Below are 15,553 nucleotides of genomic sequence, written 5' to 3'. Positions count from 1 at the left end.
AAATAATTGATTGTTCATTGTTCAAGAATTAAAACTAAAGTTCTACTCTAATAAATCTGTTGAAATGGCATGTTTTTTTAAATTGTATTATTTTACATGGAAGTTTGCTTATGACAAAACAAAATATTCCATATTATTTATAATATTTACATTTATGTTTGTATATGATAGTTTGTTTAAATTACCCAAAATTTCCAGTTAATTCCCATAAATGCCCAATAATTCCTGTAGAAAGTTTCCCATTTGGAATATTTCCAAGAGTCCCCAGCTTAACTTCCCACGGAAAGTTTCCGGAAATGTTCCGCTCCTTTGCAACCCTAGTTGTTATTGATCATTACTGAACTCCAGACCTGCAGCCACACTGGTGGAGGCTGACTGATGTCTACAGTATAGCTGGACTTCTCTCTGCCTCTGCCTGTATGTGTGTGAAGATTAGATAGTCTGATGCTACAGCAGTGGAAACACACACGGCTCTGAGGAGGAAACTGATATTTACTTTTATGCAGACCTAATAAATAGTGTTCTAATAATACCAATTATTTATTATTATTTGTTAATGTCAAATATATGCCCAAATATGATCAATACTAAATACGGATTCATTAGTTTTTTCCAGAGAGCTAAAGGATCCATAACAAAGAAGTAATACCACTGATGACCTGTGGGGGGCAGTGTTATACAGTGTGACTCATGGACAACCAGCTAAAAAGCAGGGGTGGCCAACCTCGAAGCTCTTTGCCAGTCGGTGCGGCTCTTAGATCCATTAACTTAAAATAAGTGTGGCTCTTTCCAGCTATAAATAGTTCTACTGCGAAACTCACAGTACATATTTTCTGTACTCGTACCTAAAGGCATCAGTCAGAGCACAGCACCATGAGCACAACATCCCTCTCACTCACGTTGTCACACAGGTTAACACAAAACCTGCCTGAACAAGACAATTACGATGAGAAAACACTTCAGATTCGCCACACGGAGCAGCGAAGTGAAGAAGTTGGAGTTAATTGGTGGATCAGACCCAGACACAGCTACACCTGCTGAGAGCAGGTCCGTAAAGTTCCAGCATCAATAACTCTTTAACAAAACGTCGTCGGTGTGAGGTAGGCAAAATGCTACAAGCTCATTTTTGTCAAAAGTATTTGTCTTTGGAGCAGCAGACACAACATTGTTCTCTATGAGCAGCCGGCTGTGTAGCCAGGGACCGTCTGCAAATTACAAACTGCTGCAAAAGCCAAGACAGATACCACAAAGACACCCAATAACGTGACTGGCATTCAGTGCTGTGTCGCCAAAATCACTGCCGCCTTCACTTGATCACACTCCAACACCTACTTTGATGGTGGGATATGGTCTGTAGTATCCGTTTTCGCTGTTGTAGCAATTTTGCAATTTGCAGACAGTCCCTCCATATTTTTGCGGCCGAGGGGGTGAAATTAGTCCTGTTAATGCTGTAACTCCATGTCTTGCTGACTTTTGTAATTCCATATGGAGATCTATCATACACTGTGTATGTATTTTCACTTTGTCATTTTGTGTTTGTGTGAGGGAGTTTATTTTTAAGCCCAATTTCTATGATGTGGCTCTTTGTAGTAACACTGTCATTTCTGTGGCTCTTGGTCTCTGACTGGTTTGGCCACACGTGAGCTAAAGGAACAATGAAAACACCAGAAATAAAAACCCCTTCAAGGAAATACTGTGTGTGAATGTGTGCGTAGACACAAGCCAATATAAAACATAAACTTGTCTGGACATCAGACGTCTTACAAATGTCATTCGGGCAAAGTTGAAAACATTAAGGCAACAAATGATCGCCCTGGACCAAATGTAAATACCACCAGGATTGAGAATACCGGTCTCAGCAGGTAAGAACCTGTTTCTTCCACATAAAACCTGCATTGCCCTCTACTGGATGTATTGATTAACAACCACATCAACGTCAAGGACACGTGACAGTATTTGAAACGCACGAGTAAAGGAAGCCTTTAATTATTCTAATTTTCAGTTCCTTTCAGCTCTTTCCAGATGTTCCCAGTGTGACTTTAAACCTTATTCCAGTTTCTCAAAATAGCCCCTGCCGCATCAAGAGTGCTGTCTTGCTGTAAGGGGGGGAAAAAATAATTTGTGTTTAATAATACGGAAAAAAAATTGCATAATTTTTGCCACATGATTTTAGAGGTTTGTTGTTTTACCTTAATGAAGCAAAAGCGAATATATTTCTCAAAATCTTTCTTGGACTCATCGCCAACAAACGCTGTAACAGGAATAGCTGCCAGTTTCTGTGGAAATTAGTTATTTTTCAGTAAAGCAAGAAAAAATATAAGGCAGAGATGTGTTAGAATTCGGTATAAACACCCATGTACCTTTTCTTTAATCATCCACTTGACGAATTTGTAGTCGTAGGCTTCATCATCAACGATGTGGGACAGGTCCTGATCTACAATGGTCACAGAGCAGGGGGGGGGGGTATTCACTGGGGGGCAAGGACCTACATTTACAACTGATTGAACCTGCAATATATGCTCAGGCCACATGGGGGCAGCATAAACAGGTTGGTTTGTATAAGAATCCTTCTTTCTGAAGACTTGCTAAACATAAGTCTCCAAACATATTCATATCATTTACGCTTCTGTCTTTCTCCAAAGTGATGCTGGATGTTTGTCAAGTGTGTGTCTGCTACTTTAGCAACCAATAGAGATTCACTGCATCTTTGCAGAGAGTCATTTCCATACCAATAATGTATATTCACTTTGACTTTCAACTGAAAATTCCCCATACTTCCTCAAAGAAAAAACTAAACGACACATGGTTTAATGCACTTCTCAGCTTTGACAGGCTGTAAGTGTCCTACAGCTCCTCTCTGGTTGCTTCACTAACAGTGGAGAAAAGATCGAGAAGCTACGAAGTCTGCAAAACATGTCACGCGCTTTAGGTGGCAGCACTTCCCTCACTCTGGGTAGGTTTCCAAGAGAACATTAATGAGGAAGGAATATGAAAGCAGCAGTGTTGACCACTGAATGTGTCTGAGACGACTGTTACAAAGTGCGGCGACTCACTGAGGGACGTCACGTCCACGAGCATGAAGTAGCCTCCCTCTGGGATGATGGGAGTCATGCCCACCTCCCGCACAATGGCGGCCATGCAGTCCCGCTTGCCCTGCAGCTCCTCGGCCAGCGAGGAGAAGTAGCAGTCCGGCTGGCCCATCAGTTCGTAGTTGATCAGTAAACCCTGTGCCACGGCCTCCTGAAGGCAAACACAGCCAGAAGCTGGAATTACAAACAGCCAGTCCTCTATAACCCGACACTGGGTAGACCTACCTGTAAAGGAGTTGGGCAGGTGTACATGGTGTTCTGCATGACAGTCTGGAGGTGCTTAATCAAGTGCTCTGGTCCGATAGACCAGCCCAGCTGAAACACACAAACATCACGCCGTGAAACACTGTGACACGTTGAGGCACGACCTTTTTAATAAAACACTTTTCTTACTTTCCATCCTGTGACGCTGAATGTTTTCCCTGCGCTGCTGATGGTAATGGTTCTGTCCCACATCCCGGGGAGCGTGGCTACGGACAAAAGAAACAACAGGAGGAGTAACCACGGTGCTCTTTGAACCCATGAGATCTTGTCTTTGCGTTTATTCATGCATTTTCATGAATCAACATCTTAAAGAAAATCTACTGCTTCCTTTTGGAAAATTGAATTTCATTATTTTTTTAGTGTTCTGGGTATTTCTCAACTTTCTAGAGGTCTGGGAAACTCGCTTTTATGTCACTGCACTGGGATTTACACTTTTTATTATGTCATGAATGTTCACCCGCTTACATTTTATATGCAAAATTAAAAAAGGGGGGAAATATAAAGTTGCGATTTAGATACTAACGAAGGTTTTTCGCTGTCACTTGAAAACATTGTTGTGTGAATGAGGCATAAACAGAGACGGAACCGACTCTCTGCCTCCTGAGGCGTCATCCTCCCGTGTTTCCATCATCAGTACATCCTCAGCATCTATTTCAAGTGTGCTTGTGTTGTTGTGCTAAAAAATTCCAGCTGGTAATCCTACAATTTTATTCTTGAAATAATTAGGAAAACTCACAGATGGCACAATGATTTTGAGCTCAAGTAGGCCATCGTCTGACAGATTATGTCTTTCACTTTCAAGTGGATGGGCAGCGTTCTAGTGCCACTAAATGGTAATTTTTGTGCTTTAGAGATTGAAATGTTTACACTCTACTAAAGTGCTCTAGATAATTCAGAATCCAGAGTGGGTGATGATCGACAAACCCACAACCATACCTTTAAGGCAGTGTGTTAAGAGCCAACTCTCAGTAGTTGTAAAGGATCAGAGGTAAAGTAAATGCAAGGAGAGAAATAAAATATTAATGTTGCCAGATACACTGAGGGCAAAGCAACTCAATTCAGATCAGTTTTCTTTACTCACTTGCCATCTACTGCATGACTGTGCTTTTGCAGCTTTTTCATTATTTGGCCTTTTTTGGTTGAAAATCTGTGCTGAAAATCAGTATTATTGTTATTATTATATATTCAAGAGCTTGATTAGGTCAGAACTATCTCCAAGCCATAGAAGAATGGAACTCCAGCTGACGTTGATCCGAGGATCATAGATTGGACGCCTCTGCCAGAGCAGATATGACTCTTCTGTCACTGGTTTGAACTCTGGAAGCCAACAAGCGGTTGTTGCGTAAAGCAACAGTCAAACGGTCAAAACACAAATTTTGCCGTCAGCCATAGTCGCGCCTTGTTCTTTCCAGTTGATGCAGTAGAAATTGGCGAAAATTTGAAAGATGTTATCTGTCCTACGAGAAGGGCAGTTCCTGACATGTTGGAGTCTCCAGGGAAGAGGAAAAAAATCTTTTTTTCCTACGTGTTTTACAGAAGCAGCACACTCAACATGTTGCAGTCTGAGGGGGTGTTAAGCTGCGTCACTGACATGAAGGATTTGGACCAAATGTCTGGCATCTCTGGCATACCGCTGATTGTTTGGAGAAATGTCGGCTCTCTTCAAGCTTCCTGGGCAACTTCCTACTTTGCCTGCCCTGCGAACAAGTACGTTATAATGAGAACGTACCGATCTTGATGTGCTGGTGTCCCTTATAGACGAGCCACTCATAGACCTCGTCGCTGAAGCACAGAGTGTCGTGTTTAATGCAGAGGTCTGCGATCATCTGCAGCTCGCTTCTGCCGAAAATCTGCGGGGACAGAAGAGAGCGGTCACTGAGAAAACTGGTGTTCTGGTCCAATCGAAAGCGTGATGATTGCGGGAACTCTAACCTTCCCGATTGGATTGTTGGGGGTGTTGATGATAATGGCCTTCGTCTTTGAGTTGAATTTACTGGACAGCTCATCCGGGTCCAGATACCAGTCGGCACTCGTGAGAGTCTTCTTTCCAGATTTCTATCATTTTGGAGAAAATGATGAAGTATTGAAACCGAATGAAGCGTTTTATTTGGTTTGAGGGTAAAGTTAATCAGAAATACTAACAATTACCACTAAGCTTCACATCTTTTTATTCAACATCGGATCGTTGAGATTTAGAAACATTTCTACTCTGACAAAGAGTCCAAAACTGAAAATGAAAATATAATAAAAATCCACGTTACTGTGACCTGAGCTGTCAGAAGCTGTTACCAGTATGAGTCATTGGTCGTTGGTTTGAGGATGATCTAACCTGTTCCAAACTTACCAGGCGTAGAGGTATCAACACGGGTTTGGCTCCGGCCATTCGCACCATTGGTACGTAGCAGTCAAAGAAAGGCTCAATGATGATGACCTGAACAGGAATGCGACACACAGCAAGTTACATTAAGTACGGTGAGCTGGACTGCAGTTCTACGGCCATGAACCACTGTCAAGGAAAAGCGTCTTCACCTCGTCTCCTTCTTCCACCAGTCCTTGTATAGTGCTGAACAAGGAACCATATCCACCCACTGTGACCAGGATCTCTTTCAAGGGATCAATCGGACGTCCGTACACCTTCCCGTACACCTGTGAGAGTGCGTTCACTAAAGGTGGATGACCCTTTTAAAAGAGAGCACAAACGAGGTCAGTAGAAATAGATTTGAAGATGTTTATTTATCATTCAGCAAAACCAGTCAGAATTGTATGAGACGTGAAACATTTTAACATAACTTATATAGACACATTACCTCCATCCAGTTCTCTTCCTGCTCGTACGGTGATACCAGCAAACATTAAACATTTTCAGATTTTTTATTTTTACTTTCAATATATTTAATTTAATTTAATCAAATTTAATCAAATGTAATCAAATTTAATTCAATTTAATTTGCTCGATTGACAGTTAACTACCAGCCTCAAATGATAGTAATATGCTTAGGTTACAAGCACAATTTAACTTCTTAACTGTAATGCAACATAGAGCCTAATAGTGAAAGTATATTATGGCCTGAAAAATAACAGAAAGAAAGAAAAGGAACTGTATTAATCCTCTCTATGGTACTACTACTCCAATAGTATGTCATAAAAACAATCTGACCTCCAAGTGCCAGTCTTGCACAAACTTCATTCATTACATGTCATTGACTCGACGACTATAAACCAGAATTTCAGCTTTCTAATTGTTGAACTGTCATCGCAGACACATCCGTCGATTCTAGATTATATCAGTATTACCACTCAAAAATATCAGCACATATCCAATATTGTGCATCTCTAACATACGGTGGCATGGAAGTGCAAAATACTATAAACTTCAGAAAACACTACCCAATTGACCCCAACACAACAGAAAGGTGTGGTACTTGCTGACGGGAGGATCATTACTCATTGGATTGCTGCTAATGACTCCTTATTATTGTATCCACAACAAACTATACAATCATTTAGAGTAGTTGAACAGAAACACGCATGTTAACCCAAATCCAAAGCAATCTATGAACCTGTCAACAGCATGTCTCTATTCATTGCACTTCATTTTATTGACCACTAGATGTCCTCCTCGAGCACTGCGTGTCATTGAGAATAATGAAGAATGTTTAAAATGAACTATCAAAGCTTCAATAAAGCCTCGAAAAGCCGTCAGTACCTGTAGGCCACAATGAGGACAAAATATATTGTCTCTTAACTATGCAAGACAGTCCTTTATGAACGGAGGAGGAATAAATTCCGGTTATAGAGACAGACTGTGTCCAATCACTGCTGAGCGTCCAATCAGTGAGAGTGCTGTAAGCAGGTACCACACGTTTCCTTTGTGTTGTGGTGAATTGGGAAGTGTTTTTTGGATACGGAAGTGTTTTGTCGATTGGGAAGTGTTTTTTGGATAGGGAAGTGTTTTCTCTATTGGGAAGTGTTTTTTTTGGATTGGGAAGTGTTTTCTCTATTGGGAAGTGTTTTTTGAAGTTTGTAGTGTTTTGCACTTCCAGGCCACCGTACTAATAAAAAGTAAAAACAATAAGCATTGGGTCTCTCTGATTCGTGAATGTGAAGCAATTACGTTGGACTTTTTTCCTCATTTAATTTAAACATGCAATACTGTGATGTTATACATGTGACAGTAGAGCCTCTTCAATGCAGCTGTATTCCTGATTGTCTAACTACTACACTACCAAGAGAAACGCTGACCGCAGCAACTTAAACCAGCTGAATCGGTTGAGCCTGTCTGATTCACAAACACAGACGACTTAAAACTTACAAAGCCTCTGGTGTACTGGTTCATCCTGTCCACCAATGCAGCCTTGGCGAGGGCCTCTTTCACATAGGAAGGTGGGGGGATGTCGGGGAAGCCTTGGCCCAGGTTCACAACGGAAGGGTCAGCTGCCAATGCAGTGAAAGCCACCCTGAAGCATCACAGGATCAAACGAAACTTACTTATTTACGATGAGACGGTCAAATGATTCATAATGACTTGGTTATGCCCGATGCATTCTTCCTGCAAAGCCTCGTTGTCCACCATCAAAAGACATTAGAAAAAGAAAAACATCCAACACAAGTTGCCACTAATGATTTGAGCGCCCAACCTTGAAAAGCAGGTTTGAAATTTTATTAACTTTAGTTTGGTTCAATGTACTAACTTCCTATTCAGGTGACTGACTGACATTTTCATGCCCTTTTCCAGCAGTTTGATTAATATCACATAAGCTCTGTTTTAAAAAGGAACAAAAAAAAAAAAAAAGTTGTATTGAAGAAGCTGATCCAATACGGATGATGTCCAAAGAGGAAGATTGTTATTGAGGGAATAATAAAGAACGTAAATGCAAAACACTAACAAGTACCATCTGTGCTGTTGAGCTTTGCTTCCGTGTGGCGACAGCGTTGTGTAAAAGTGAAAGCCGAACAGAACCTTAATCCTGATGAATCAATACAATAGACACGTCTGAGTCGTCGCTCACTCACCACACATTCTTGTCCAGCCCTTCGATTCTTCTGGTGTTTGTGTGCCGTGACATTATTGCGTGCTGCAACGTAAAACCAACAGTGCGAACAGTTAATTTACGTTTAGGTCATCAGCGATGGCAGCTATTAAACAGCTGGACAGACTCGGGCTGCAGCTGTGAGATAGTGTTTAGATTAGAACCAATAATTCAAACAATGAAAAGGTGTCGCAAAGCAGCAGAAGAACGACTGGAACAGAGAAACCGTACGTTTGGATTCCTCATCCTGGGCTATCATTCTAAGTTTCCTTGAAGGGTGAAGGATGATTTGCTTTTCTGAGGGTCGTAAAACAATCCAGTCAATTTCCTGTAGACGTGCAGATCATGTCCAGAAAAGTCCAGGCTCTTGCGACAAATCAACAAAATAATCAGACCAGATATACGCTTCATGTTTAGAATAGGGCTGAACAATTAATTGCCTTTGCGATAATATTGCAATATGATAAAATGGGATTTTCTAATCGCAAGGGCTGCGATTTGACTGCTCACGTGATCTGGTCACGTGACGACTTGCGTGTCCTGCGCGTGTCCTGCGCTCACTTATACGTCGTGAGCGAGCGGAGCAGAGCAGCAGTATAGCAGAGCAGCAGTATTACTCCTTATGAACATAATTCAAAACGGCAGGTGGAAGTAACTCGGGCTATAACGGAGTTCATAGCAAAAGCTATGATACCCATTTAATGGGCTCGACATTAAGGACTGTCTGACCGTCCGGGGCTGGTAAAAGCTTTGCTCGAACGGGCTAGTGGTTTTTAGGGATGGAGCCGATCCGATCCGGGATCGGGTTCCTATATCAACGTAATTCCCGGATCGGAGATTTCTGATCCAACCTGCGGAGATTTCTGATCCATGAAGCCTCGTCTGCTTTAGTGTTGCTGAAATGACTCCACAGTGTTTCCCTGCTGCTGCTGCTCTGCTCGCTGGCTGCAAACTGTGGACTGGATTTCCTGAAGTTGAGGCGAGTCTCAATGAGACGAGGAGTAATGAGTCAGGAAATCCATTCCACAGTTTGCAGCCAGCGAGCAGGCTAGGGAAGAAGCACTGCGGCTATCCAACTTTTCATGACAACTCAAAATACCACAAAGCAACACATAAACGTGGATGTCACAGTATTTAGTAAGTTTACAACTGTAATTGAAGTAGAAGATAAATAAACTGTCTTTCATATAATACATGCTTCATTTGACTTTATCGTAGCATAAGCCTCGCCTATAAGAAAGAACAATTTATGTATAGTAAATCTGATATTGTTTATTATAATAAAAATTGATTTATTGCTTTTGTTTGTTGAAAAATACATGAGAAGAGGACCTTGAAAAAATAATTGCATATAAATTCGCAATCGCAATATTGAGGGAAAAAAAAATCGCAATTAGATTATTTTCCAAAATTGTTCAGCCCTAGTTTAGAACTTGTATATAAAGAAAAGAGCTTTTATCTAGACGGAGACATTTTATTTGAGCCCCGTTTATATGACAACGTTTCAAATGAAAATGCATTGTTTTTGCGTTTTCTTTTTTAGAAAAGTTTCACATTACCACAGCAATGTTTTGAAAACGATGTCCATTTACATGGAAACATCAGAAACACTGACAACGGTGTTGTTTTCATATTGGGCCACTAGTGGGTGCTGTTTGTTTTTTGTAATGAAACCACACACACATGCATGGAGAGAACAATACACTATAAACATTAACAATGGCAGGTACACGGACATTGTTCGGAGGAAAGTTTTCAAAGGCTCTCTCAGCAGCGTTGTTGTGTAAATGAACACCTAAAATTCAAAAAAAGTTTTGTTTTCACTTGAAAACGTTGTCATATAAACGGGGCCGAAGTGTTCCAGCAGAGGATGAAGAGTCCAAACATTTGGTTCCTTCCTTTCAATAACTGTTGTGTTGATTGCTGAATGCCTAAAGTACCGCCGTGTCCTTCATGTTGTCACTGCTTCTTCTATTAGACCTCACTTTGTTTAATCAAACGTGAATAATTGCTGCAAGGAGTTTTTTTGTTTTTAACCCTCAACCTGTTTTGGATCATAACTTTACTCCGATACCTAATGTACCAACCACCCCAATCTCCACTGTGTACTGTAATGGTACACCAGTAGTCTTGTTAAAATTTGACAAGGTGTACGCATGACTCATTCATCTGATATGATAGTGTTGAAAACGTGTTAAATCTGGAGAGAAATACTGTATTTTAATAAACGTTTATTATTTTCAATGTGATAAATGTTCATTGGTTATTTGAGCACGAGTAAGATCACCTGGTTGTAATGGTACAAAGTAGGAACGCAACGATGCAGATACCAGTATTGTGTATTGGGTCTGATACCGCTCGGTGTAATCGTACTCATGAAAGCGCCCTGATACTACCTGCCGAGTATTACAGGACTTTCTGCGTGAGGAACATCAGCCGCTGGTACGCAAGAGAACACGAGCGATGTCGGCGATTTGGAGATTTGATATTATTCGGAATGACAAAGTTAGACAGACTGTAAACTATGTTCTGCCAAATTATCAAGAGGAGGTGAAAGATAGTGTATAGAACACCAGCAACTTGATCACCAGAGACATTTGGACCAGTGGAGTTAGCCTGATGTCGCTCAGTGGATCCAGTAGCGCTGACCCACGCTACATGCTACACGCTAAAGAGTTACGTACTGCCTCATGTGTACAGTAGACGCAGTAGTATACTGGACCCTTCAAGGCTGTTAGATGTGAGCATAAAACCGTCCATTCCTCCACACTTAGTGGTGGACGGGTTTCGAATATGACATCGCCTGTGGGTGTGGTTATATTTCATTTCATTTTTTTCTTCTTTTTCTTAAAGAAAAAATTGGTTTGAAACACGGCCTCCATGGTGGAGCAGCAGATGGGCGAGCAAGAGCAGAGAGAGGGAGAGAGAGAGAAAGAGAGAGAGAGAGAGAGCGAAAAGGCCAAACAACAGAGAGAATCAACAGAGAGTTTTCTCTCTATTGATCAAGTACTTTATTTGCCGACTGTGACTCTGAGAAGGCCTGTGAGCCTGAGCTCAGGATGGAGAAACTCTGACTACACAGCTTTGAATCCTCTCACCACAGAAGTGTAGCAAAAGTCACGTGGACAACATACTGCCAATTGTGAAGCCGCTTGACGCATAACTGGTGACTCGTCTGCATTTTCAGCGCTTGAAGCTGAAAACGTAAGACTTTTCATGTACAAGTTCTATTACAGATGAACAGATTTTTTTTTACACATTTAAAACTTAATTACCGACGGGCAAATTATGGTTCAGATTCACTTGAGAAATTCTTTTACAGATTGAAAACTTCCACTTTGGACAGAAAGATTGAAATACAGACTCTCCATACGCATTGACAAATAATTCTGCTACAATAATGCCTCCATATTATAGGTATGATTAAAATGTTAAAAGTTATTGTGCATCCCCAATTTATGGCATTTAATAAGTACTTGTATCGGTACTCGTACTTGTCCTTTAAAAAAGTGTTACCAGTGGATCCTTGTACAAAGTAGTAAAACTGATACCTTTGTGTCTAATTGTTAGATATTGCGGTAACTGAATGATTGTTGCTGAACTTGCCTCTCGAGACAGAAAGTTTCTCAGTCGTTGATCTTAGAATTGCGCCCCAAAAAATAATAATCTGTTTTCCTAAGTATTTTCAGTCAAAGTACGTACAGCTGCATGACTTTCATAAACACCAATAGCCTTCAGCCACGCCGAGTGTACTACATTACATTCTCATTCTGCAATTTATATAGCTGAATGTGCTATGTCACAACACTCCAAATCCACAATCTTTGCTGAAACTTCCCTGAAACCCTCGACGTTACATCCAAGATGGTGAAAGCATTTTAGAAGTCAACTTACTTGTGAAGTACAAAACCTCCTCCTGCAGGTTACGTGAGCCGTATGACATACAAGAGTGGAGGTGTTCAGGATCTGTCGTGCAAAGTTCATGCTGCATGGGAAGAGAGACAGAAGTTAAAAAAACAGCAACTCATATAAAAAATTTTTTTAATTAAATTAATAAAAAAAAATCGATGCAGCGAGTAAAAAAGCATTTGGTAAGAAAACGTTCCACCATTCACTCACAGGAGAGCGAGGGCTGGATAGGAGTAAAGCCAAAGTGCAAATCTGGAACTGCTACACAACATCAGCCAGGCTCTTCCTGCAGCTGCTGATCAAACCTTTTGATTGGATGGATTTTGAGGCTACTGTTTCTAGCAGAACTGCTGTAATTCATCCATTTTCTTAAGATGTCTTGCTTGAATGGCCACTAAATCTCCTTGAGCAAATCAAATGGACTTTAACCCCAGTCGGTGTATTACTAACTTCAACAAGTGCAACATACTGTATACGGAAGTGCATCACCATTTCACGGAGTGAATGATTGTCAAGGCTATTCAAGGTGTCATAGTTCCAATTGCAGGTTCAATAAAGTGTATGATAACCCCCGGCAGGTTTTATGTACATAAATGTTCCTTCAGACCTGTGCAGGTGATGTTAATGAATAACATAATACACTCATTGTGCGTGGATGCAGGACAGTGGAACTAACATGGACTTTATTTCTGTGGTTAAATTAATGGTTCGACAACAGGCTGTCCAAGACCTGCAGCACCTTAAATGCAGGTCATATAAAAGAATGTCTCTGTCATGGTCCAGGGTTTGAATCTCTCCCAACAAATCCACATTCCTGCCCAAACCAGAGTTTGAATCCCTGATCTACAATCCGTCTGTCCTGTCCTTTTCTATTCCATAACCCCAACCGGACCGGCAGCAAGTCTCTACTTCTGAGTCGGATTCTGCTGAAGATCTCCCAGGTTCTGCAGGTTTCTTCATGTTAAATGGAGAGCTTGTCCTTTCCACCATCTCCTCCTCTACTTTCTCATGTGGAATTGTTGTTGTTGTTCTTTCCTCTGTAAAGTGCTTTGTAATGACTGTGTTGCATTCTGCAATATAGAAATGCAACTGAATTGAATGAATGATTTATCGCATGACAATAGTCCTTCTCTTCATATTGCACCTTTGGCAGTAACACAAATGTGGAGTTTACTCGCCCGACCTACTCGGGATCTAATCGAGACGCCAGTGACCCCTGAAGTAAAATAAGTTTGACCCCGCGAAGTATTAGTAAATATCCTTCAGCAGGTGGTGCCAGTGTGCTTCACCGTGAGTCCTCACTCGCCACAACAAGGTGACATTAGGGATCCTCGAGCCTTTAAAGATCAAAAGCACAACTCCGTGAGTTATTAAACCAGTTGTCAAACAAAGTACCTGTCAGAAACTACGGCCCCATTCACACACGCGCGCGTGCGTGCGTGCAACAGGCTAAAGCTAACGGTAAACATGAAGTGAACAGGCGAGCTGTCCCGTTAGCTTTAAAAAGCCCGCCGCGTCGCTGATGAAACACGTACCGTGTACCGCCGGGGGTTTAGTCACCAGCTCTGGTTCCAAAACTTACGTGTAGTGACTGGAAAGAGCAATGGAGCGGGAGCTCCGGAGGTTTACTGCCAAATTGAAGAGCAAGCGGAGAAGGAGGAGGAGAGACAGTCCGCCACAGGCTGGAGGGAGCGCTGCTGCATTCAAGGTCTGTCGGGTTAAATATGTTTTCACGTGACAGCCGAAGACTCACATCAAACTGAGGTACATTTCAAGTGCCATGTGCTTCTTTTTTATTGTAATATATGTTAACTTTTAAAGTGTATGATGATAATAGTCGACATTGTGGCGTTTGGTGAAAGATGATGGTTGAAATAGTGGCTCTAATTTGTCCGTTGAAAGGATTTCAGCTGTTTTACTGAGACAGACGAAGGATCGTGAAGGCATCACACCGTTTAGTGACAGTGCCGGGCAAGAGGACACACACACGCACACGCACACACACACGCACACACACACACACACACACACACACACACACACACACACACGCACACACGCAGTTTCTCTCGATTAAATTTTGGGTCATCAATAGCGAAGCCGGGGGGGCTGAAGGCCCCCAGGACCCAACGAATCTTAGATTTCCAAGAGATGAATTCTGAGCATTTTTGTTGGATATTTTACATTAATTGTGGTAACTCATATGAGGTAAGATTTTTACTTTTACATGACACCTTTGGTGGAGTTTGAGAGCTTGGCAGTACTTAATATAATTACAAAGGGCACTGGTTCCCAAAGTGGGGGGCGCGCCCCCTAGAGAGGCCGCGGTGTGAATTAATGAAAAAATAAATGTGTGGACACTGTGAGCATAATGGACAGGTTTTTCACTGTGCTCGCACATAAACACAAAGCAGAAGATGCAGCATTGCCAAATATGCTTCCGCAAAAAACAAAAAGGGAGAAAAAAAAATCCTGTTACACTAATTACAATGTAAAGGTGCTTGAAATTACACCAACAGCAAAGAATACCGTTCCACAGTGTAACAGTTGCACTTAAAATAGTTCAACTGTAAAGGTGGTTATAAGAGGTTCTAGTTGATTTCATTGCAGCCAATTTATTGCAGTTTACTTATTTTAATTGTTCAAAAGGTTGAACTGTGAAATAAACTGCAATGGAGTTTGAAAAACAAACGGTGTGGGCCTGGTTGACAGTTGTGGGTGGTGGGGGTGAGGGGTGGTGGGGGGGTCGCAAGAGGCAGGCACACAAAATGTCCTCTGGAAGTTTCTAGTTACTATTATTTATCATCTGGAATTGATGAATAATGGATTTGACTCTGAACTACTGGATGGATTAATCTCCCCTCAGTGTCTCTCAGCCTGTCTGTCTGGATCCCAGGTCAGTCCATATAACTGAGGTTGTCCATGGCGCATGTACAGCCGACAGGTGGCTTTCTCTTGCCTGGTCTGTAAAGGTATGTAGAAGCCATAAAACATAAAGTACAAGATATACCCTTCAGTGAACTTAGTTTGCATGTGTGAGGCAGTGTGAGGCAGTGTGAGGCAGTGTGAGGCAGTGTGAGGCAGTGTGAGGCAGTGTGAGGCAGTGTGAGGCAGTGTGAGGCAGTGTGAGGCAGTGTGAGGCAGTGGCTCGAGAGACAAACATTCCCTATGTAAAGGCTCTGGATGCTGCCTTGGCCTTCATTAAATGAATCGATTGAATAATGTGCTTTATTTGCCGTTACATTTCTATGCACTTTGTTT

The 15,553-nt window shown here is 41.6% G+C and overlaps 1 protein-coding gene across 2 annotated transcripts; it reads right to left on the bottom strand.

Moving 5' to 3' along the window:
- Positions 1-1,958: 1,958 nt before the first annotated feature.
- Positions 1,959-13,998, bottom strand: LOC308116054 (kynurenine--oxoglutarate transaminase 3-like). Of its 2 annotated transcripts, none has more exons than XM_080474023.1 (14): positions 13,875-13,998; positions 12,278-12,368; positions 8,367-8,428; positions 7,666-7,810; positions 5,883-6,032; positions 5,698-5,784; positions 5,286-5,408; positions 5,083-5,203; positions 3,483-3,559; positions 3,315-3,404; positions 3,054-3,240; positions 2,361-2,434; positions 2,190-2,276; positions 1,959-2,096 (listed from the first exon to the last, which is right to left on the bottom strand). In XM_080474023.1, the coding sequence occupies exons 2-14, from the start codon at positions 12,365-12,367 to the stop codon at positions 2,040-2,042; spliced, it is 1,350 nt and encodes a 449-aa protein (XP_080330149.1). In that variant the 5' UTR covers position 12,368; positions 13,875-13,998; the 3' UTR covers positions 1,959-2,039. The 2 variants fall into 2 exon arrangements, with proteins under 2 accessions (XP_080330149.1, XP_080330150.1); XM_080474024.1 differs by having other exon boundaries at positions 13,828-13,988.
- Positions 13,999-15,553: the final 1,555 nt, after the last annotated feature.

The sequence above is a fragment of the Lipophrys pholis genome (genome assembly GCF_963383615.2).
Source record: "Lipophrys pholis genome assembly, chromosome: 10".
Classification (NCBI taxonomy): Eukaryota; Metazoa; Chordata; class Actinopteri; order Blenniiformes; family Blenniidae; genus Lipophrys; species Lipophrys pholis.
This window is presented reverse-complemented; position numbering and strand designations above follow the sequence as displayed.

What these genes read in the sequence shown, in the direction of transcription:
- LOC308116054 (XM_080474023.1), bottom strand. Translation starts at nt 12,367, where the DNA reads ATGAACTTTGCACGACAGATCCTGAACACCTCCACTCTTGTATGTCAT. An exon ending in TCAGCGTCACAGGATGGAAA is followed by an intron (nt 3,405 to 3,482) that starts GTAAGAAAAGTG and finishes TGTGTGTTTCAG; the next exon opens with CTGGGCTGGTCTATCGGACC. An exon ending in CGTGGACGTGACGTCCCTCA is followed by an intron (nt 2,435 to 3,053) that starts GTGAGTCGCCGC and finishes TGACCATTGTAG; the next exon opens with ATCAGGACCTGTCCCACATC.